Source organism: Strix uralensis, chromosome 3, assembly GCF_047716275.1.
Source record: "Strix uralensis isolate ZFMK-TIS-50842 chromosome 3, bStrUra1, whole genome shotgun sequence".
Classification (NCBI taxonomy): Eukaryota; Metazoa; Chordata; class Aves; order Strigiformes; family Strigidae; genus Strix; species Strix uralensis.
In genome coordinates this window covers 41,506,425-41,528,778 of record NC_133974.1, presented here as the reverse complement: position 1 = coordinate 41,528,778, position 22,354 = coordinate 41,506,425, and the positions used below count along the sequence as shown (strand labels likewise).

Genomic DNA, 22,354 nt, shown 5'->3' with positions numbered 1-22,354 from the left:
CAACCCAACTTTTGTGAGATTTCTGGGAGCCTTTGATCACAAACTAACCATCCACAAAGAAATAAGTGCTCTGAGAGACTGACTTCCCTCTCTGGTGTAAATTCAAGTGACTACGCTTAAGCTTGAGCTGGGACAGAGGTAGTAAAAATGAAAGGACAGAAGGCGAAGAGAGATTGGGGCTGTCAGGCTTTGAGAAGTGAGAAGAGGTTTAGGCTGATATATACGAAGCTTTAAACATTGTAAAGAGACATAAACAGGAAGGTTCATAAAACAAGTGATGCAATGAAGCAACTGCACTTAGCATTTTATGCAATGAAAATTAATGTTTTCTCCAACATCACTGGCTTCATGCAACTAAGGGGTTTTTTCACAGTAAAAGTGTGAAAGGAAAATGATCTCCGTAAGACTCTTTCAAAGATTTATTGTGTCGCTGGGGGAGAGGAGAAGAATAATAAGCATTGCTTTAGAAGACTGAAAGATAAAAAAACTAAAGGAGTGGGGCCAGGAGTGCTTCTGTATTATCTTGGTTTTCTCTACACTTTGCTTCAGACTCATCCCTTCGTCCTTTGTCAGCAACTTCTGTAGCTGTGAATGAAGAGGTAAGGTCTTAAACAGCCCTCCAGAGATGAATTTGGATAGTCATGTTAAACATACAGTGGAAAGAGAACATTAACATTTAAAATTTGAAGTGTTATCAACTGTAGAATCGTTTTTAAAAAGGTTATCGTTTGTACACACAGAAAGCTGAGTATTATCATGGTATCTAGCAAAACAGCTGTCCAAAGGGTTTTCTGTTTTGTTTTCTAAATTTCAAGTAGTGCTGACTGAAAATAATACAAATCAGCTAATAAATAAACTGGAATTAAAACTGTTCCTGCCTTTCACAATGCATGATGTGTCTTGTTGTTGCAAACACTGCATTTCCATTACGTATAGTAATACCTAATTATGACTGAAAGAATAGCAGAAAAAAGCAGCATTAGTGGTCTCAAACATTCTTAGTAAAGAAATGTTTGAACGCTTCAGATATGTAGTAATGTAATGACTTGAAGAATATCTGAAACTAAAGAGAATGGTATGATCTAATACTTGTAAAGGAAGTGCCTAAGTACTACATATATTCAGTGAGGAAGAGCAAGTGACAGGAAGTCCTTTCCTCCTGAATTAGGTATGTAAACATGTAAAGCTTCAGATACTCACCTTCTCCATTTGCCATATGGGAGACAGGTGCTTATTGGAGAGCTGCTTTATTAAGCACCTAAACTCCCATGTCTCTGTTGCGCCTAAGTTAGACGGGATTTCACGCACAGTCTTCAATGATTATGGTCATCTTAAAAATAATTAATGGTAAACATAACCTTTGTGCTTAGTGCCGAGTTAACTCCTGTAGTTTTTAGCAATGATTGTGTTGAAGTCTTGAGGAAGAAAAGGGTTTCCTGATCAGATGAGAGGAAGCCTCTCTCAGGTTGAGAGTTGGGGTTGTTCAGCCTGGAGAAGTGAAGGCTCCGGGGAGACCTTATAGTGGCCTTCCAGTACCTAAAGGGGGCTACAGAAAAGGTGGGGAGGGACTCTTCATTGGGGAGTGTAGTGATAGGACAAGGGCTAACGTTTTAAACTGAAAGACAGTAGATTTAGATTAGATGTAAGGAAGAAATTCTTCACTGAGGTGAGACACTGGAACAGGTTGCCCAGAGAAGCTGTGGCTGCCCCCTCCTTGGAAGTGTTCAAGGCCAGGCTGGACAGGGCTTTGAGCAACCTGGTCTAGTGGAAGGTGTCCCTGCCCATGGCAGGGGGGTTGGACTGGATGGTCTTTAAGGTACCTTCCAACCCAAACTATTGTATGAGGTGGCTGATTGTTTTGGGAGAAAAGGTGGATGGAAATGAAGGAAGATTGATTTTAGTCCATATTTCATAGGGTCTCTTGAAGATCAGGGTGAAATTCTAATTTATTCTAACTCTCATCAGTCAGTTGTACAGTTGTTTTAAGTTATTTAGCTTCTTACCTTTGGGTTTATCTGTGTTTCTAGAGGGGTGGGGGACAGGAAATGAACAAAGAATGTCTGAGGAAAAATTATGTAGACTTGATCTTAATGATACTAATTTCTACTTGATGTTAATCTGTTGTGAAGCTTTGTTTGAAAGAAGATTTAATTTGGAGAAGTAAATACAACAGTATTCTGTAGTCACTTTGGTGTCCTGGTGACGGTTCACAGGTGGATACACACTGTGGCCATCGCATTTCAAGTTAATGATACAAAGTGAAATAAAGGGAATGAAATAAAGCAACAGAAGGCAAATTGAAGTATCTTGATTGTTTTTATTATTGTGTTAATTTATCCTGAAGACTCACACAGCACATATTTAATGAGGTTATAAATACTAGATGGTGAAAAGTAAGAAAATTAAAAAATAATCAATACCAATATAAATCCAATATCTTAAGTAGCAACCATGGACCATCACCAGTTCCTTTGACCACAGGGACTATAGTTCTGTTGTCAGGACATTTCTTTGGTCACAAAGGTAGGAGTAAGTTGCTTTTCAACAGCTACCTTAATTTGCCAAAAGTAGAATTTATAATGGAAGGCATACACCAGTTAGTCCATGTGGATCATATATATATTAGCCAACAATTTGAAGCCATTTTACTTTTTGGTTTTGCTTCAGACCAAGTGTTGGAGTTTCTAGTTTGAGATGATAATACTAAGTGAAAGGACAAACAGAAGTGACCGAGAATAGGTTTCTGCTGCTTACAGTAATGTGCTGGGGCGGGGGAGGGGGCAGGAAAGAGCAATGAGTAATTTTGTGACTGCTACATTCTGATTGCTATAAACATGGGTTTTTGGCTGTGAACTGAACTTCATTTATCAAATATTAATAGGATTAATATGTAAATGACATTAGTTATGAAGAAAATCTCCTCTCATTTTTCTCCTTGCTTAATGGAATATTGAGAAAAGCTATTAGTATAGTTATGAAACAAGATGTTTAATGAAGCTGGAGGTATAAAGCTAAATTGAAGTGCAAGAGTAGAAGACATTTAGCCCGATAATTACCAAAGTAGTCCAATATAAATATTACATTAACTTAAAGTTCAGAGGCACTTTTGGAAAAAGCAATTGAAAAATACTATTAAAATATTAACAGATTAATTTTTGCTTACAGGTTAACCTTCTAAACCTGATTTGCATTCAGTTGTTAAGATCTTTAATATAAAACATAATCTAACACTAAATGAGTGCATATCAGTAGCATATTTTGCTTTTCAGTCTGCTATGGCAGTTAAGCTTAATATTTCAGAAGTCATTTGGATTATAACAATTTTTTTTTTCTACTTCTTACAGCTTCACATCACATTTTCATAAGAGACAAATCGTGGTACAGTAACATTTTCACAATAAAAACTGCTACTTCTGGCTAACTAGTACTAATGTATTTAAAAGTATCATTCCTACTTAGACCTTTGACTCTCCAAAGGAAAAATTTCCAGAATACACTGAAATTATTGTGTTTTAGAACATGTTAATTTTAATTTTTCCTTATTTTGATTTTTAAAGTGGAGGAATGGAAGAATTGACACAAATTTGCTTGACTACATGGAGTTAAAGCAGCATGGTGACTTCACTGTCAAGTCATGAGTTACTTAAAACTCTGCTTTCAGGAGTTGCCTCTAGCATCCTTTTGGCTTAATTGTGGACACTAAATGGTTTGAGCTTAGCCAAGGAACCTGTCTTCCCAATCTTTTTGATGGGGAAGTTATTGTCTACAGATTTGTTTTCTATGTTGTGACAACATGACATTGTATAATGTTAGGAATTCGTTAGCGACCTTATTTTCAAGCTGATCAAATATTTATTGAACATCAGTGTGTCTCTGTATTATGATCAAATTACTGAACCAGGCAAAAAGGGAGGACTGCAGCTCTTCGGCTGTTCAAGTGGTTTGAATCAGTAATTTAGAACACTAAGCATTAAAAGCAGCATTTATTAGTTTAGTTTAGTTTTTTTGAAAGGAAGGAATTTGCTTTTTGTTTGTTGTCATTGTTTAGTTAGGATGTCACGGCCATCTGTCCATACTTAGTCAGAGGTTTTGCTGGGTGAAGGACTTGATACAAGGTGTGTAAACTGCGTGCAGTTAGAAAGCATTTGGATCATGTTTTGGAGGGGTACAAACTTTGTAGCCATTTTGTGTTCTTAACGTATTTTAGTGTTTAGATTCTTCTGTTTTCTTTCAGCTATGAAAATGCCTTTCACATATGACAGGTCTTCGAAAAGTGCTGGTGTTTACCCAGGAGTTTTTCTTCAGCCTGATCAGTCTTAGGGGTAATTACAAATCACATCTCCCTGTCTTTCCTTTATAAATATAGGGACAATTGACTCACTTATAAAAAACTGCCTGCTTTAAAATTTCAAGACTTTATACAGAAGTTAGGTCAAACATCTACAGGAAAGAAATCAGTACTGGGTACATCTGTTTTGTTTTTCTAAAGAATTAAGGAACACTAATCATCTCTGAGACAATGAGTGCCACTGAAGAGATTTCATTAAAGCATCTTTTCTTAGTGGAATCTAGACAGTCCAGTTAAATGCAACACATCTTCCCCTTGCTGACCTGTATTTGTCAAAGTTTTATCTTTTGCATTCATTGATAGAAATTTCTTAGTGCCTCTGAATTCTTCAGACTCTCCAAACTTGATCAACCAATATTCTTTATCCCTCAGCTTTGGCATCTCATTGTTTTACTGTCTTCTTATGATCATTCTGTGCTGCTCCTAAGTGCATATTTTAAGCACCCAAGTATGTTTCTCAACCTTCAGAAATAATGAGCACTTAAGCATTCAGTTCAATGGCAACTGCTTAATACAGTTTTGTAGTCTTGAAAGCCTTGCATATAAATAATTTTTCCTATGCGGTCAAAAACATGAGGGTTTTTTATAAAAGACGTTCTAGAAATCTAAATAAGTTGTCTCAGCTGGGTTCACAGGTATCGAACATTTTGTTAATATGACTGAATTTCTCCAAACTATTTGTAGGAAAAACGCTTTCTCTTGGGAGCAGTCACAGTTACATTTCTAATCAGAAACAATTTGAGAAATTCTCATCCTTAACAATCATGGTTAACTCACATTAGTCCCATTAGCTCTTAGAAGTCTAAATAATATTTTCTAAGCTGTAGAATTATGGTGTAGAACTTGATTTTATTGAGGGTGTTTTTTTTCCTGTGATCTGGCTGTTCCGTTGTGATCCTGATTCAAAGTCTTTGGATGTACACAATGGATGTCCAGGTGATACCTTGTGAGCAGTACAATGGTTGTCCTAGGAAGGAGATGCTGGACAAGGGCAGGATGGGACAACAGTGATGATAGGGACAGTCATGATTATTTCTAGCAACTTAAAGAGTGGAGTCAGGTGAAAACTAGTGTGGCCAGTGTCTGTGGGATGCCCAGGGACCCTTCACATGCTCAGACCCCAGTGAGAGACTTTCTAAGAGTTCACTTTCTGACTCTGAGGTATGTGGAATGTATTTGGCAAATCTTGATCTCTACAAAGATTTTGGTGTGTGATAGATAATCAGTTTGGCCAGCTCTGATGTATTTTAAATAACAAATGTGATAGTTTAATGCAAAAGTAAATAATATTTTTCTCTTACTGTCTGATAATATTTGGTCTTAGTAGACAGTATTGTCCTGGTGTTTTTTTCCATTGTCCAATCCAGATCAATGGATTAATTATTCAATCACTTTTTCTGTGCATCAGTCTTTGTAATCACACACCCTGTTGTTTGAACCTGGAGGCTTTTACTCTTGGACCTTACTCTCCTTTGTCTCCTAGATCATCAACATGGAAAGTAGCTTTCCCTGTGTGTATGATGGATAATCTAATGATTGTATTAGAAATAGTGTGACCAGCAGAAGTAGGGAGGTGATAGTCCCCCCGTACTCTGCGCTGGTGAGGCCACACCTGGAGTATTGTGTCCAGTTTTGGGCACCTCAATAAGAGAGAGATACTGAGGTGCTGGAGTGAGTGCAGAGGAGAGCAACGAAGCTGGTGAAGGGCCTGGAGAACAAATCTTGTGAGGAGAGATTGAGGGAGCTGGGACTGTTTAGTTTGAGGAAGAGAAGGCTGAGGGGAGACCTCATCACTCTCTACACCTACCTGAAAGGACCTTGTAGAGAGGTTGGTGCTGGTCTCTTCTCACAGGTGATTAGTGATAGAACAACAGGGAATGGCTTTAAACTGCAACAGGGGAGGTTTAGACTGGACATTAGGAAAAAAATTTTCACAGAGAGAGTGGTCAGACAGTGGAATAGGCTGCCCAGGGAGGTGGTGGAGTCACCATCCCTGGATGTGTTTAAGGGTTGTTTAGATGAGATGTTGGGGGATATGGTGTAGGGGAGAACTTTGTAGAGTAGGGCTGATGGTTGGACTCGATGATCCCAAGGGTCTTTTCCAACCTGAATGATTCTGTGATTCTGTGATCTCTGAAGGTGTTTCACTGATCACCAGTGATCACCATCAAACACTATAAATGCCATAGTGTACAACATAGTTTGCCTTCATCTCCAAGGATGTGAGTTAGAGATGAGTCCACTCAAGGCAGTCTTCTCAAATAACCTGTTTGCCTCTGACTTCAGTAAGAAAACCTGGACTTTCTGCTCCTCAACCAGGGAGCGTTGAGGGCCTGGGATCAGACTAGTATATCTCTTTCTTACAGTTCTCAGTGTCCTGCTCAATATGCAGCAAGAGCAAGCATTAATCATATTTACCCATCAATGACCAAGTCACTTCCATTTTGCTTAGCTTTTTACAAGGCAAAGAAAATAGAATACATGGGGAAGAACAGAGGGTATTGCAGTGATGGTCTGTGGGGAATATGGGGAGGACATAAGTTGTTTGTATGGGCCCTTTGAGGAACAGAAGGAGTTGGAACTGAGAAGGGAAGCTGAAAGGGACAGAAGGCTAAGCTTTAAGAAGCTGAGTCACGGATTAATTGCTGGTGGGGTAACATTTCCTCAAGTAGATTTTAGTGTGTTGTGTTTGGGTTTTTTTTCCTTCCTTCTTTTTGTGACAGATGAAGTAGTATGTTACAATGAAGGGTTTTAATGATACGGTTTGGATTTTTTTTGTGTGTATGTTTTTATGGTCATGTCATTACTATTCCTAACTTTTTCAGCGTACTAATCTATTTTCCCAAAAGATCAGTCATGTAGGCTAACCTGGATCATTTGGTCTTTTGATGGTGCTTGAATGCAGGCAAATGTGGGCTGTATATGTAGAAGCAAGTGTATTAAGTCCGGGCTAAAGGTGTGAATCTGAAAAGAGTTATTTCAGCTAGTTCTCAACATCTTTCAATGCAATGCAAAAGAATAGAAAGTACGTACACACTTTCTTTTGTATACCGCTGTATACATAAGCAGTGAAAAGAATATTGGAATAGTAGGTTCAGTTCTGTTTCCTACTCTTCTAAAGGGTTTTGTGAAATCATGCTATGAAGATGTGTACATTAGCCAACTGGAAAATTACCCATGCAGTGACACTCAGACTTAGTCATTTTATCTTCAAAAAGGGAAGTAATTACAGGGGGAGCTGGGCTTCAGTCTAAACTAAGGCATTAATGAGATTCAGTGTAGAAATAAGCATACATTTTTAAGCACAAGTGTAATAAATGGCCATGGTAACCTCCCTAGATATATGTTGTGATTTCTTCATCACTTGGTATCTTTCATAAAGGTATGCTGTAATTTGAATAGGAATTATAAGATTGATACAAACATTACTGTAGTTTGGATAGGAATTATAAGCTTGATATAAGCATTGTTTGAGTTTATCTGTCCTATATGCAATAGAGCTGACTCAATGAGCCCAGTAATGGTTTCCAGTCTTAAAAATCTATGAATATACAGTTAAGTCAATGGTTGCCTTTCATCTTGTGGTTTCTTGGTCCATTGATGTGATTTACTCACATAATCTGTCAACAATGTTAGCAACTTCTGTTTCTTCAGCTCATTTCTCTATAAGGTCTAGCCTGAAATGATTGATTATAATTGATCCTTTTGGTTCCTTAAAGTGATCCATGGTCTGTAGTGCTAGAAAATAAAACCATATTTTGGGTAATCATTCTGTCTTTATGTTTACACAGCTGAATGCAAACTGTTAGATTGGGTAGGACACCAGCTGCCCTATGGATATTAAGAGGCCTCTGAATTAAGTAGAGCTTTTCAGAGAAAACATTTAACCATTGTTTTGAGTGGTAAAGAGGAGCAGATTTGTTGTTGTTATAGGTTTGCAGTAGTTAACTTTTTCCTTTCCAGTGAAGGCTTCAGTGTCATGTTCAATACAAATTTGTTTGCAAACAACTGAATTAAAACACAGAAGAATACTGGTAGTGAAATGCGTGGATTTTACAACAGAACAAATATTTCTTACTATTTGTGAACGTGAAGCATGTTAGAATGTTTTTAAAATGCTTTTAGTGTCTTCATCCTAGTAGGTAAGTCTAACTAAAAAATATCAGAATATCATTTATGTAATGACAGAAGTTTCTTCTTGTTGTTAAAATATGAAATAACAAGGTAGACTCTTTGAAACTTATAAATCTTTACATCTCTAATAATTTTATTTAATATTTATATTTCATGTTCAAGAATACTTAATTGCAATTTATTTAATTTTCAGTGTGGTTAAATGCTACTGTCATTTGCAATGTGGCAAGTTACATTTGATTTAAAAGAACTCCAGTAGCTGTCTTGGTTAACCCCATCCCCTCCTACCCCATCTGCCCTCACTCCCCAATGGCACTCAACCTGCCATACCTCTTGGGCAAGCATGGTTATTCAGACAAATCTTCTCTGAGCCTTCTGTGCCCTTTTTTCAACCTCCTTTCTGAATTGGTGTGTGCCTGGGGCTGCCAGCTTAGCAGCCCTCTGGATACCTTGCAGAGCTAGGTTTGATCAGTTTACTGAGGGGAAATTATAGCTGACAAGTAGCAGCACCGTGCTGTTTAGGAGAAAAGAAAGAGTGGGGTTATTTCCTGGCTTCCTGTCATTTGGAGCTGGAAGGAGTGAAGGAAGATGTGGAGAAAAGGAAATGTAAGGTGGCCTGTGTTAGCTGCTGTTGCACTTCAGGAGGATGGTATTTAATAAGGGTTAGGTAGAGATGGCTGAACAGGCTTTGTAAGATAGTAAGGCACTCTTGTGAAGGAAATCTTCTCTTCCTCCTCTAGATGAGGCACGAACTTCTCTCTTGGTCATCCCACCACCTCTTCCTTTTCAGTCGCTAGGAGAAACGAACCATTTGTTTTGTCTAGACTTTCAGCTGAAGTTACTCAGTCTTCCAGGTGGGTGTCTTCATGGTGAGTCAACACCACCCCACAGTGCAGACTGCCTGCCCAGAATGCAGTCCCAGATACTAACCCCACTCTTCCTCCTACAAAATACTAAGCAGAAAAGTCTATGCCATGTGAAAGCAGCTGTTTGGAGTGAAACTTCATCCTCATTATGGGCCGCTTAACATCCCCATTGCCCAGGCTTTCAGCTTTCTGCTGAACCACCCATTAAATGCAAATACTGAGAAGACATGGCTTTAGGCAAAACCAAAACCTGTGTGGGAGGAATATCTGCAACTAACAAGAAATGTGTCAGCAAAAGTTTAGATAACAGAACTTTGTTCTCTGAGGGCTAGCCTTTCTCTTGACCTGTAGGGAAAGGAAAAAAGAGTTGCCCCCTCTATGGGCAACTATGGAGGGGGGGCGCAACTAGACTTAATACTTTTGGGACAGGGTAGGGGATTGGTGTTCAACATGACCAGCAACCCATCAGTTTTCCCTGCACTGCTAAAATGGCCTATTGGGATCTGACAGAAAACCCCTACCTGTGGCTTGAGTGGACCCACTTGACCATATGGAGGTCACTATGAGGTTAAGAATTGATGAGATTCAGTAGCCTAAGAGGGATGCCAGAGGATCTGCTTTCCATTGGACTGTCTTCAATGATGATTCTGCATCCCAGGGTGTTGGGTGCGCACCTGAGTTTTAGGTTCATTATTGTACTCTTGCTTGAAGTTCAGAATCTCCATAATAGGGGTACATTTGCCATGCTACTTCTGACACATCTGTTGTCTCTGACCTTCATCCTCTTGAGCTAAGGTGATACTGATAGACAGTGCTCTTGTACACTGCGGTACTCTTGAGGTTAGTAACCTCTTGATTCTGCTGGTTACTCTGCTGCTGGAGAAGCTCTTGGTCCACTAGCACAGTCTGACAAGTGCTAACTGGCCAAGCTCAATCTTCTAGGAGACTGAGGTGGTTGACACTGCTATTGGGAGAAGCACTGACTGGAATAGAAGATTGTGAAAAAAAAAAAAAGGAATGGTGAAAACAAAGGGGCTGGGGTTCTGCCAGAAGAAAATGGCCACAGAAGGTAGGGCAACTATTTTAATAATACAAAGATAGCAGAAAAGTTGGGTAGGTGCTGAGTAGCAGAGTTGTAAAAACTTGAGGGCTGGGGCCAACCTGAAGGTATTGACACCATTATTTCTTTAAAGTAGTATTTCAGGATGTTGCAGGATATCTTCACAGCTCAGGTTCATCTGTGCTAGGTAGGTGCTAGAGTAGCATTACAGTGGTACACCTTTGCCTTGGACTCTAGTGTCTGTACTGTGGGGTGAAGTGCATTAGGTGTGTGTCTGAAGTGACACTTCAGGTTTGGTTTTGTGTAAATGCAATCCAATTTGCGTGCACCAGAACTGCCCAGCTAACTCAACTAACGTATTCTAAGTAGGAACAATGGGGGGATTTGCTTTGGAAGTACATTACTTTTGCAAACTAAAATGCTAGTGTAAGTGCACCCAATATGGCTGTTAAAAGAACAAACATCCAAAGAGAGATTACAGCTTTGTGGAATAATTTAGGTTGGAAGGGACTTCGGAAGGTCACTTAGTCCAATCCTTTACAGCTATTTGAGACGGTTTCTGATTTGTCAATGTACATTTTTGGTGTGGAGTTCTAATTTCTGTCTTGTTGGACAAGGTTGAAAGGTTTCAGACTGAAGCATGAACTTCAGATTTCAGGTGATATTGGACCTGATATGTTTTAGAAGTAGTCATGTACATGCGTATTTGTCGGGGGGTGGTGGTGAGGATATCATTGCTATGAATGCTATATTTAAAATGCTAGGGAGTAGTTTGATCTCAGACAGATTGCTTCACATTTTGTTTTGGAATTAGAATATAGAATAACTTCAGGCAGAACAGGTCTTCAGTATGCAATGATTCATCTAAGGTGAAGTTTTCACATACTTAACAAGCAGAATTCTTGTTTGACTCCAGCTCATGTTTAAAGAAATTGATCTAGCACTTAGCATTTAAACTCAAGAATTTACTACTGCTGTATTGTGTGTATGGACTCGCCCATTATAAAAATGAATCTCTTCAGGGATTATTAATGTGGCCTTTGACTGAATTCTCTTTTTAAGCTAAATTTCTGTGAATTGCTATCTTTCATGGTAACAGAAGTAGTCTGGGGGCTGTCTAACTTGTTCTTGAGATGAGCTTTGAAGTCTGGTTGCTTATCTAAGCCCTTCTAACTGTTTAAGAAAGATATGGGTAAATTACCTGTTACCTTTACCAACAAATCTGCTGTGAAGTGAGAACGGTGTTATTTGTGTAATAGTCACAAGTGTATTTTTATTGCTTTCTAGGCAAGATCTCTTTGGCTAACTTGCAGTGTGGTAGAGATGATTTTTCCTCAATTCTTTTATTAATAGGATGAAAAGTTTAGCTGAGGCTTGTTTCACACTGTGCTGTTTCTAGAGGTAAAGGCAAGAAAGATAATTCCATCTTAAAGAACAAATCTTCCCCCACTCCCATTCAAGCAAGCCTGCCAGTTAATTTGATAATCAAACTTGAGTCAAAACTGTGGATTCAGCAGTGCAATTACAGGTATGCAGATATATCCTGTCAAAATGTTGCTTTTCATTACTGTCCTTGGAATAGTTACTCCTTTCTGTTGTGAAGTTGGTTTCTTACTGTTGATTTCTTACTGACTTTTAGGAGGGTATAACTTGTCAGTCTTGGAAAAACAATTTGAAAAAATCATATAGTAGATCCTACGTGGAATATATACATTGGTGCCTAAGGATGTGAGGGTAGAAAATACAATGCCAATTAAAAACATAGAGCATGGGGGCAGGTGTCATGGAAGGTCAGGGAAGAAGTAAGGCCTGTAAGCTTGATGTCTGTACTGGACAAAGGACTAGAAAGTATAATAAGGAATTCGGTAGTTCATACCTGGGTAAACATGATATAGTTGGGGAAACTTACATGCCTTCTTGAAAGGAAGGTTATGCCTCTCTGGCCAAGAGATCAAAAATCTTTTGAGTAGGATCATATGGTAGTCCCTGTTAAGACTTCCAGAAGGCCTCTGTCAAAGTTTCTATCAAAAAAAATCTTGAAGAAACTAAAGCAGATGCGAAACTTAAAAGAAAAAGTTCTTGCACAGATAAGTAATCGGTTAAAAAGTAGGAGTCAAGGAACGGGGTACTGTTCAATCCCTACCAGGGAGGGAAGTCACGTATACTATACATAAGCAAGTTGGAAAACAGGATGAACCATAAAGTGATGTTTTCTTGCTGGATCAGTAAGGACTGGTGTTAAATGTGGAGAATTATAGTAAGTCCTTAAAAGATAGGGTGGCTGAGTGATAAAACAGCACATAAACTTCTATCTACATAAATGCAGAGTAATGTGCGTGGAGAAAAAAATTATAACTGCACATGTAAAATGATAGCCTCCGAATTGCATGTATTTCCATGTGTGTAGAAGCATATGGAACTATGAATAGCATAGAAGCAATGGGGTTTGATTGTTCAGCATCTTTCTTAATATGAGCCCTAGGGCATGTAAGTCTTTGAAACCAACAAAAGGTGGTTCAAAATAAGAGGTGGTACATTTTCTTGCCTTGTTGGGCTGTGTGTGAAACATTGTGCTGAGGGTTTTTATGGCTGTTAGAGGTTTACATTGTCTTACTGGGGGGCTAGATGAGGTCATGCAGGAGAAACTGAAAATCGCTAAGTAGGAATCACATTTGAATCACATCCACGTCAGGAAGTCTCTGAGCTTGAAAATGGATAGTCTCTCAGAGAGTAGTAGTAGAAAATATCATATATGATTGTTTTTCACCTTCCCTGAGCACATGCTGTTGGCTGCTGTCAGAGTCAAGATGCTAGAACTGTAGTGAGGCCATTCTTAGGTTGTTATATGGATAGGATGCATCTTTTCCTCAGGATTTCAGTGCTGTGACTTAGAGACGTTCGTTGATTCTTTCCGTGTCAATAAGAATTCATTTCCTAAAGGAGTGTCAAGTGTTTTCCGGGTTTATGTTTCAGGCAGAAGTAAATAGAAATAGGACAGAGTCTGCAATCTTGAAAGAAGCCTTTGGGCCTCCCCTAAAGGCCTTCAAATTTTCTCACATTGATGAGAAGAAGTCTTGTGTGTCTTCAGTTTTCAAGACTGGGTATATTTCAATCCTGTTACCTGTTCTGTCAGGAAGTAAAGCTTCTGTTTATGGCTGGGAGGAAATAATTGCTACTCATGAATGCAGAATCGGTCCAAATTTACCTTTTGGACACAAAATATGGGGTGTTTTTTGATTGAGACTGGTATTCCTGTGCAAAAGATAAAATCTCCTCTGTCTTGAAGACTATTAACCTCTCTTTACCTTCTCTGTAAAGGAATGGTACGTAAAAGAATAGTTTGGAGCAATGTATTAAACCAGCTGAGGTTGTTTTCTAAAGTCAATTAGACTGGGTCTAGTCTTAATAGCTCCTAAGGTCTCAAAAATAAGACCAACTGCTTAAAAAGAAATCAATTACTTGAGTATATATTAATAAATCCATAATTGTAAACACTTCAATAATCTTGCTCAGAAGATTATTACAAGTCAATAAATTAGAAGCCGTGCCACACAGAGGCTTAATACAAGATTTTAGCGTTTATATGTGATTGACAATTGTCACTTTAATGGAATGGCTGAAGACCTCTGTCATGCTAAAAGACCGAAGAGCAACCATTAAGATGGATCTTCTGTTCCATACAGCAAAATCCATGCCTGTTCCAACAACTTCAGCTAGTCAGCTCTACCTTGTGTTTCTTCATACGCGCTGAAGCAGTTGTTTCCTAAATGAAATTTTCACTGTCTGTAAAGAAATTTGTCACAAACAAAGTGTTCCCCCTAGGGCTTCTTTGGACTAAGTAGTAAATATCTATTAGTAGTGATTGTCTCTGGCCAAATTGGAAACTGCGGATGGGAGAGAGCAACAAATAATGTCTTTGCAAACACTGGATTTTGTCCTATTATTCCTGGGTCATATTTTATTAATAAATAGAATTTAATTCCATAGTCTTTCTATATCAGGTATAAGTACAAGAAAATGGCAGGAAAAGTTAACTGAAAAAGCAATTTCAGTGTCATCTACCTTTATCGTAATTCTCACACTCAGTGCACACAACCAATTTAGTATATACTAAAATAATAAATACTTCCAGTAAAATTGAATGTAAATACTTCAAAATATATTTAAGTACATAATATGTTAATAATTATATTTAAAAATATGATCTGAAAAGCTTAAATGCTTTACTGAGCATCATATTTTGTATATTCTATCTATTTGATATCAGTTAGTATGTATGGCATGAGTCCTTAAATGTTTTTAACACCATATTGCATAATAGCAGTTATTTAGTTTGGGAAAGTAGAGGAAAGAATAAGGAGCAAGATAAATTTAATTACTATAAGAATTTAAAGATGAGATCATGGGAATTTTAAGATATTTCTGGTGAATGGAAAAGAGCCAGAGAAATGAGGGAGGGAATAGCAGGATGGTGGCAACTACAGGAATATTTCTTTACTGCTGAAAGACTTTCTGTTTTTTGTAAATTGCTTAAACAATACCTTTCTAAATCCCATTTTGGAAAGGTGTACAGGCAACCAACTTCCTTCATATATCTGCTGATGTTAACATCACAAATCATATGAAGGGGAAATAGGGGGGGAAGAGAAGAAAGAAAAATACTTCAATAATTTTACTATCACACTGTATCTTACTAGTCTTTGATTGAGTGACACTAGGATATTTGATTTGACAGGAGTTGCAGATGTGAGGGACCACTGAAGAAAGTTGCTTTCCAAGGGACCATTTTCAACCAGAAGATAGCTGGGAAGGAACAAAACAAAAGATGTAGAAGGGGAGCAGACATAGATCAGAGGTGTCAGAAGCAGCTCCTGTATGTTGTCCTAAGGACAATGATAAATCATTTACATTTTATTCAGATGTTGAGGGGAAGATTGTGGAGAAATTCAGTGCAGAACCGTGCATGATTAGAATAGTAAGTTGGGCATGTGACTCTTAATGCTGATATTTGAAACGGGTTTTATGGTGCCCTGAATGGGAACTAGAACAGAACGCCTCGAGCTATCCCTCTCAAATGTTCTAACGGCCATGATCAAAAAATAAGAGAAGAGGCACTCTAGCCAGTGGCATTCAAATTCCAGAAGCAGCTTTTAGTAGGTCATTTTTGACATGTGTATCAGAACTATGGCTAAAAATATTTTAAGCTAATTTGGGTTTCAGTCATCTGAAGCTTGCCTTTACTTACCATTTATCAAAAGCCACACAGCATCTCAAAGCAAGATATGCTGCATTTATTTTGGAAAGAATAACTTTTCATTTGTACATCAGAAAACAGAAAAGTCTTCATCTGCTTTTGTCAGTTTAGATCTAGAGCTGTTAGGTTTATCATCAGCAAATTTTGCATTTTGCAAATAATGTAACACAGCATGGGCGCAATATGATGCTAGTGATTGCTGTAATACCAAAAGACACTGGACATTCTTGGTGTGTTTTTGAGGTAAAATGACATAAATTTTCCCATTGTGGATTAATAAGGATCTAACAACTAAAAATTCTCATTCTGGGCATCTCCAAATTCTTCTTTCACTTTTCCTCTATGCATGCTAATTCTGATTTTCTCCATTGCCATGAAAGATATTCTAGCAAGGAAAGGGTTAGCAGGTTGGCTCACTATTAGCTGAGGTTGATCAAAATGGCAGCTTAGTAAACTGAAGCAGATGATAGAATTGACCGTGAGAAACCAAAGCTCTGATTTAAGAGAAGATTGTTCCTTGCAACTTCTGGTTCAAGTGTGTACCCTTTCTCTTAAGCAACAGATGTTCCCTTATTTATGTTCCTGTATGTTATGATGTTCTTTAATCTTTACATAATTTAAATTCCTTTGGTATGAAAGAACATGTTTCTGATGGGCCTTTCCGATAGTTGGCAGTATGGTGACTGCTGGCTTTTTCATGTTGTGTCGGTCAACAGCATGGATAACAAAAATATTGTTCAGAAAATTGTTCAAAAATGTTAAGATTATCTTAATGTATCTTTTATGTATGTCCTATCAGTGTTTTCATTTGTTACTGTGCTGTCTTATTTTTTTTTTCTTGAAATTTTCCATTAGCCATAGAGAGATAATGAAGTATGCTAATTTTTATTTCCATTCTCAGCTTTTTATTATACACAATGGCTTGGCTACAGTGCTAAGCAGTTTTAAAAGGGAGCAGCAAATAAAGAAGTGAAGCACAACTACCTCTGTGTTAATGGAATTCATTGTTTCAGTCACTAAGTATTGTAATTCATTAGAGACACCTAATATAGTCTGAAATGCTGAATTGTTAGTTTTAAAACCAGTGAAAACCAATAAGCATAATTAAACTGCTTTTTAATTTTCTTCAGAAATACAAACCTGGTCGATGTGATGATATTTTGAAATGGAAGCCACCCAGCCTGAACTCTGTTGATTTTCGTCTAAAGATAACAAGAATTGGTGGAGAGGGGTATGTAATCTCTTCCCTTTTTAAATGTATAACACTCATGTGAATGTCCCTTAACAGTTTATCTCTCCTCTGGTATTTCTTGACATTTCCTGAGGCTAAGCATTTCTATATTCTGTAGAATTTGTTCACTGAGAATATAGACAACTGTTGTGATCAGTGCTGTATTGAAAACAAGGACAGATGTTTATAATGTAAATGTACTCATTCTTAAAGTTTCATAAAATTTCTAAAAAAAGTCCTGTTTGGATTTGGCACTACCCCTTATGTTTTTAGAAAGTAGGCAGGCTATATTAGCTTCAGTTCTTACATAAAATAACTATTTTCAATTGGTTTTATGCAAAATACTAACAACCTAAGCATTCTTCCATTTTAGAATTCTTCACAGTGACAAACAGGCACTTCTTCTCTTAGAGAAAAACAAAACTTGACATTTTTACTTGATAGGTATTCCTTAGTATTTTCTTTAAAACCATTAAAGTCTTGATAACAGTGATTTGTAATGGCAGAAGACATGTAAATCTTTATATCTTTACATGTAAATCTTTACATTTACAGAAGACATTTACATCTTTACATCAGTTCTACATACTATTTGCCTAGTTCAATCACTGCACATATTTAATAGGGGCAATTTCCATGTTCAGATGTGCCAGAGAGGGGAAGGGGAAGATTGAATCACTGGATTAAAGCTAAGTTAATTGAGTTTTAGGTTGCTTAATGTTTTAATATCTGGGACTTTTTTCAACTGATAGTTTGAAATACTGACATTTAGCTTTTCATTTCTTGGTACCACAGGCAACTTCAATACCATTAAACAATTAATTCATACATTGCTTATGTATTCCAGAGTGCTAATAATGGCTCATCTAACTTTTAGACATTTGCATGTCAAGTTAACGAATATATTTGATGAATAGAGAGTATCTTAAGGAGATGAGGTTTATTCTGCAAAATGTACTCAGTTGCTAACTTCTGAGCATTTCATGAGGTCAGAAGTATCTATTCAGATTTTTGTGTTTGAAAATGCAGTATGAAGTCCTCAGTAACAATATAGCTCTTTCAGAGAATATACAGGAATATTTTAAGTTTGACTTTGGAGAATCAGCTCATTGCAAACATTTCATGTTTGTTTGGCTTTTATTTAAGTCACAGAACAGTATAATAGGAAAGATTTCTGTAAAAAAATAAAAAATTTTTAAATTACCCATTATTTGACAGGAAGGTTATTTTTATTATGGTATTCTTATGACTTCTGCTGGAGCTTATAAATATATACAGCAGTAGCCTGTGATTCAGAAGCAAAACACAACAGATTTTTCATTTCACATTAAAAAAGGAATATTTGCTTGATAGTTAACATAACACTGATTTCAAACACAAAACTGTCAGTGCTGTTGTGTTATGTTTAGTATGCTGGATCAAGCACTGGCTGGATGGATGGTCCCAGAGAGTGGTGGTCAGTGGACCTAAATCCAGCTGGCAGCCGGTCACAAGTGGTGTTCCTCAGGGCTCGGTGTTGGGACCATTTCTGTTCAACATCTTTATTGATGATCTTGATAACGACATAGAGTGTATTATCAGTAAGTTCACAGATGACACCAAGTTAAGTGGGAGTGTCGATCTGCATGAAGATAGGGAGGCTCTACAGAGAGATTTGGATAGATTGGATTGGTGGGCCAACGTTAACAGGATGAGCTTCAACAAGGCCAAGTGCCAGGTCCTGCACTTGGGCCACAACAACCGCATGCATCGTTACAGGCTTGGGGAGGTGTGGCTGGAGAGCTGTGTGGAAGAGAAGGATCTGGGGGTTCTAATTGACAAGCAGCTGACCATGAGCCAGCAGTGTGCCCAGGTGGCCAAGAAAGCCAACGGCATCCTGGGTTGTATTAGAAATAGTGTGACCAGCAGAAGTAGGGAGGTGATAGTCCCCCTGTACTCTGCGCTGGTGAGGCCACACCTGGAGTATTGTGTCCAGTTTTGGGCACCTCAATACAAGAGGGATATCGAGGTGCTGGAGCAAGTGCAGAGGAGGACAATGAAGCTGGTGAAGGGCCTGGAGAATAAATCCTATGAGGAGCGATTGAAGGAGCTGGGACTGTTTAGTTTGAGGAGGAGAAGGCTGAGGGGAGACCTCATCACTCTCTACACCTACCTGAAAGGACCTTGTAGAGAGGTTGGTGCTGGTCTCTTCTCACAGGTGATTAGTGATAGAACAACAGGGAATGGCTTTAAACTGCAACAGGGGATGTTCAGACTGGACATTAGGAAAAACTTCTTCACAGAGAGAGTGGTCAGACAGTGGAATAGGCTGCCCAGGGAGGTGGTGGAGTCACCATCCCTGGATGTGTTTAAGGGTTGTTTAGATGAGATGCTGGGGGATATGGTGTAGGGGAGAACTTTGTAGAGTAGGGCTGATGGTTGGACTCGATGATCCCAAGGGTCTTTTCCAACCTGAATGATTGTGTGTGTGTGTGTGTGTGTATTGCCTCATAGATTCTTTGATCGGAACATGAAAATACTATAAAATATTAGCCAGCAAAAACTCTTTCTAAAAAGTTGGGCAGCTGGTAGCAAGTTACTGTGGAATGTCTGTTCCATTGTGGAATTGGAAACGCTTTCTAGCATTTAGAAAAGTTCTACCATATTCTAGCTATGTGAAAATAAGTGTATTGCTCATATTGTGGAAATAATGATCTGGATTAGTCTCTAAATACTGTAATACTTAAATATGTTTTTATGTTCCTCTCACATGCATAAGAAAATAATAAGAAAAATAATCCTAGAAATCTGACATTTGATAAGTAAAGTACAATTCTTCCAGATACATTTTACTGCATCTCACATGACAGTTGACTGCTATTATTAACATAAGTGCATTCATCCAACAAAAAGAAAAGTTAATGAAGTACTGGGTGGAAAATAATAATTTGCCATTATTGGGATAGAAGTATTTATGTTAAGTAATGACCTATGAAACAGTAGCTTCTACCCAGTTAAACACAAACAATGAACGAAATACTCCGGGTTTAACTGCTTCAGTTGTTAATTGGAGTATCCAATTTATCGCTTGGTAGAATCTGAACTCATTTGAGGAAACATCAGTATTATACTGATTTTGAAGTTACTGACTAGAGTTTCAAAATAAGCATATTTTGTTTTAGACTGCAAAAAGGCAGTTCCTGAGTTCTGAGAGCTACCGTAATAAAATAGTTGATTTCTGATACAACTAAAAATTCTGGGTTTATGAACTGAATGTCTTACTAATGGCAATTCTAACATGACAGCGTTAGGCTTCCTGCCTCCGCCCACCCCACTGAGATTAAAACCAAGCATTGATATTGGTTTCAACCTTTTAGGTAAAAAAAGTTTTCTTCAGTAATCCAAAAAGAAATCTGGCATGCATTTGACAACAGAGTAATACAGATGTGGTTACTGTTACAGAATTTGTGTGTTGTTTTGGTACAGTTAAGCAATAATATTTACGGAAACAGAAGATACGCCTTTGTATTGATCTCTTACTGACAAATGAGCCAAAATCTAAGAATTGATCTCAAATACTTGACACCTTGAAACAAGGAGAATGGGGATTGTCTGTAATTTCCGAGTCCTTTGTTCTGGTTTACAGGCTCATCTTTAAATCTTGAAATGCAGACATATCTAAACCTCTGCTACAAGTGTGTGTGATCTTACCGCTGTTCACAGCCTAGCCAATAGTGATACAGGCTGAACCTGTATCACAAAACTCCAACCATGCTGCCTTCATATTTATAGTTCCCTGTTCACTTAAATAGTGAAAAAAGCATATAGGAGCATTATTTATTAAGTAGCATGAGATAAGAGCACTGTCAGCTGTTGGACATGTATTTTGGATGGCATATGTAATTGAGATCCTGAACAATTGTAAACAATCCTGTGCATTTTTCATATGAATAAAGGAGTTACCTCTAGGGACTTTGCCAGATTTTAGTCAGTATGATTATTTTCCATCTACCTAAAATTCCCCTGTGCTTTCAGTTGTGCATTTCCATCCATAGATCAGTCTGCAATAGTAATGTTAACTGCAAAATAGCTGCTGTGTTTCACCCCAGATGTAGTTCAGTTACAGATGAACGACCAACTGTTTTTATCTAGGGTTCAGTTATTTCGCTATTGATATTGGAGGGAGTTTTGCCATTGAATTAAAAAGAAGGATTGAGTTTATGATCTATGAAGTACTTATAGAATAAACTTTCCAATAAAGATGAAGACTGCGTAACAAAGAATAAACATAGAGAAAAAAAGATACTACTGCATCCTAAAGAAAGGCAGGGTTTCTGTAACCTCGGTGACCTAATCCTGACACTCCTGTTCAGTGCACATATTTGAAAGAAATTGCATTATTGCACCTTAGTGAATTGCAGCATATCAGCTGAGCCATGGTAATTGTCCCCTGTGTATTGTCATAGTCCAGCCTGTCCAAGCATCAGGATGATGGTTAGATTAACTCTTTTTACATTGTGTTTGCAAGAATTCCAGTTTATGCTCTCTCTCAATCTCTTCTCATCACATCAATAGTTACTTTTTATAAAAAAAAAAAAACCACAAAAATTCCAACACAAAAAACAAAACGATAACCAACAACTTATTAAATCAGCTAAACAAGAGAGTACTTCGTTGTACACAGCAGTTGAACTGAAAAGCCCTCACATTATGTGTGCTTTAAAAAGGTAGACCCACTTCCCAGCACTTCTGTATCATTTCAGGTTTACTAAGATAATGGTCTCACATCAGCAATGCGAAGTGGAGTCCTTTGATCATATAACACTACCTTGTATCTTTCCTAAACTGTGATGATACTCATAGAAAATAAAACAACAGGGACTTAAGCACATCAACTGTATTTCCAAATGACCTACAAGTCAAATGACTTTATCAGAAGAGAATGTGGAGGATATTTAATTGCTGTGTGCAGTATCTCAGTTATATTACAGAGAAGACTGTTTTCAAACAGTAGAGATGCTTTTTCCCAAAATGTCTGACTCTAAGAATATTTCTTAAAAAAATAAAAAACCCCAAACCAACTCTGAGCCTTATTTAAATGTCACAAATACCAACTGAAAATGTCTACAGAGTGCCAGATTTATGGTAGCTTCCAAAACCAGAATTTCTTAAATGTCCATGCTTCCTTTTAGGTTTTTTTAATTAGCCAGTGCAATTCCCTTAATTTTATCTGAATCAGACATGCTAAAATCAAATTATAAGCAAGGCTTTGGTTTTATTGGCTTTGAATGAATATCTTAATGGGTCAATTCGATACCATTTCAAAGCACAGAATAATATAAATTTTATATAGTACCTTGAGGTATTGGAAAGAATCAAGAATTTTACTCATCTTCTAAGAGAGAAATAGTAATAAAGGTTTGGTTCTTTAAAAAAAGTAGTGTGAAGTAGACATGAACTCTTCATTAGTAGCAAGTCTATA

The 22,354-nt window shown here is 37.6% G+C and overlaps 1 protein-coding gene across 1 annotated transcript in view; it reads left to right on the top strand.

Annotated features, from left to right (window-relative positions):
* RNGTT (RNA guanylyltransferase and 5'-phosphatase) overlaps nt 1–22,354 on the top strand; it is a 195,492-nt gene that overhangs the window by 109,585 nt on the left and 63,553 nt on the right. Inside the window, exon 13 of the mRNA XM_074862047.1 lies at nt 16,793–16,893. Within this exon, the coding sequence (XP_074718148.1) occupies nt 16,793–16,893 (101 nt within the window). The remainder of the gene's footprint in view (nt 1–16,792; nt 16,894–22,354) is intronic.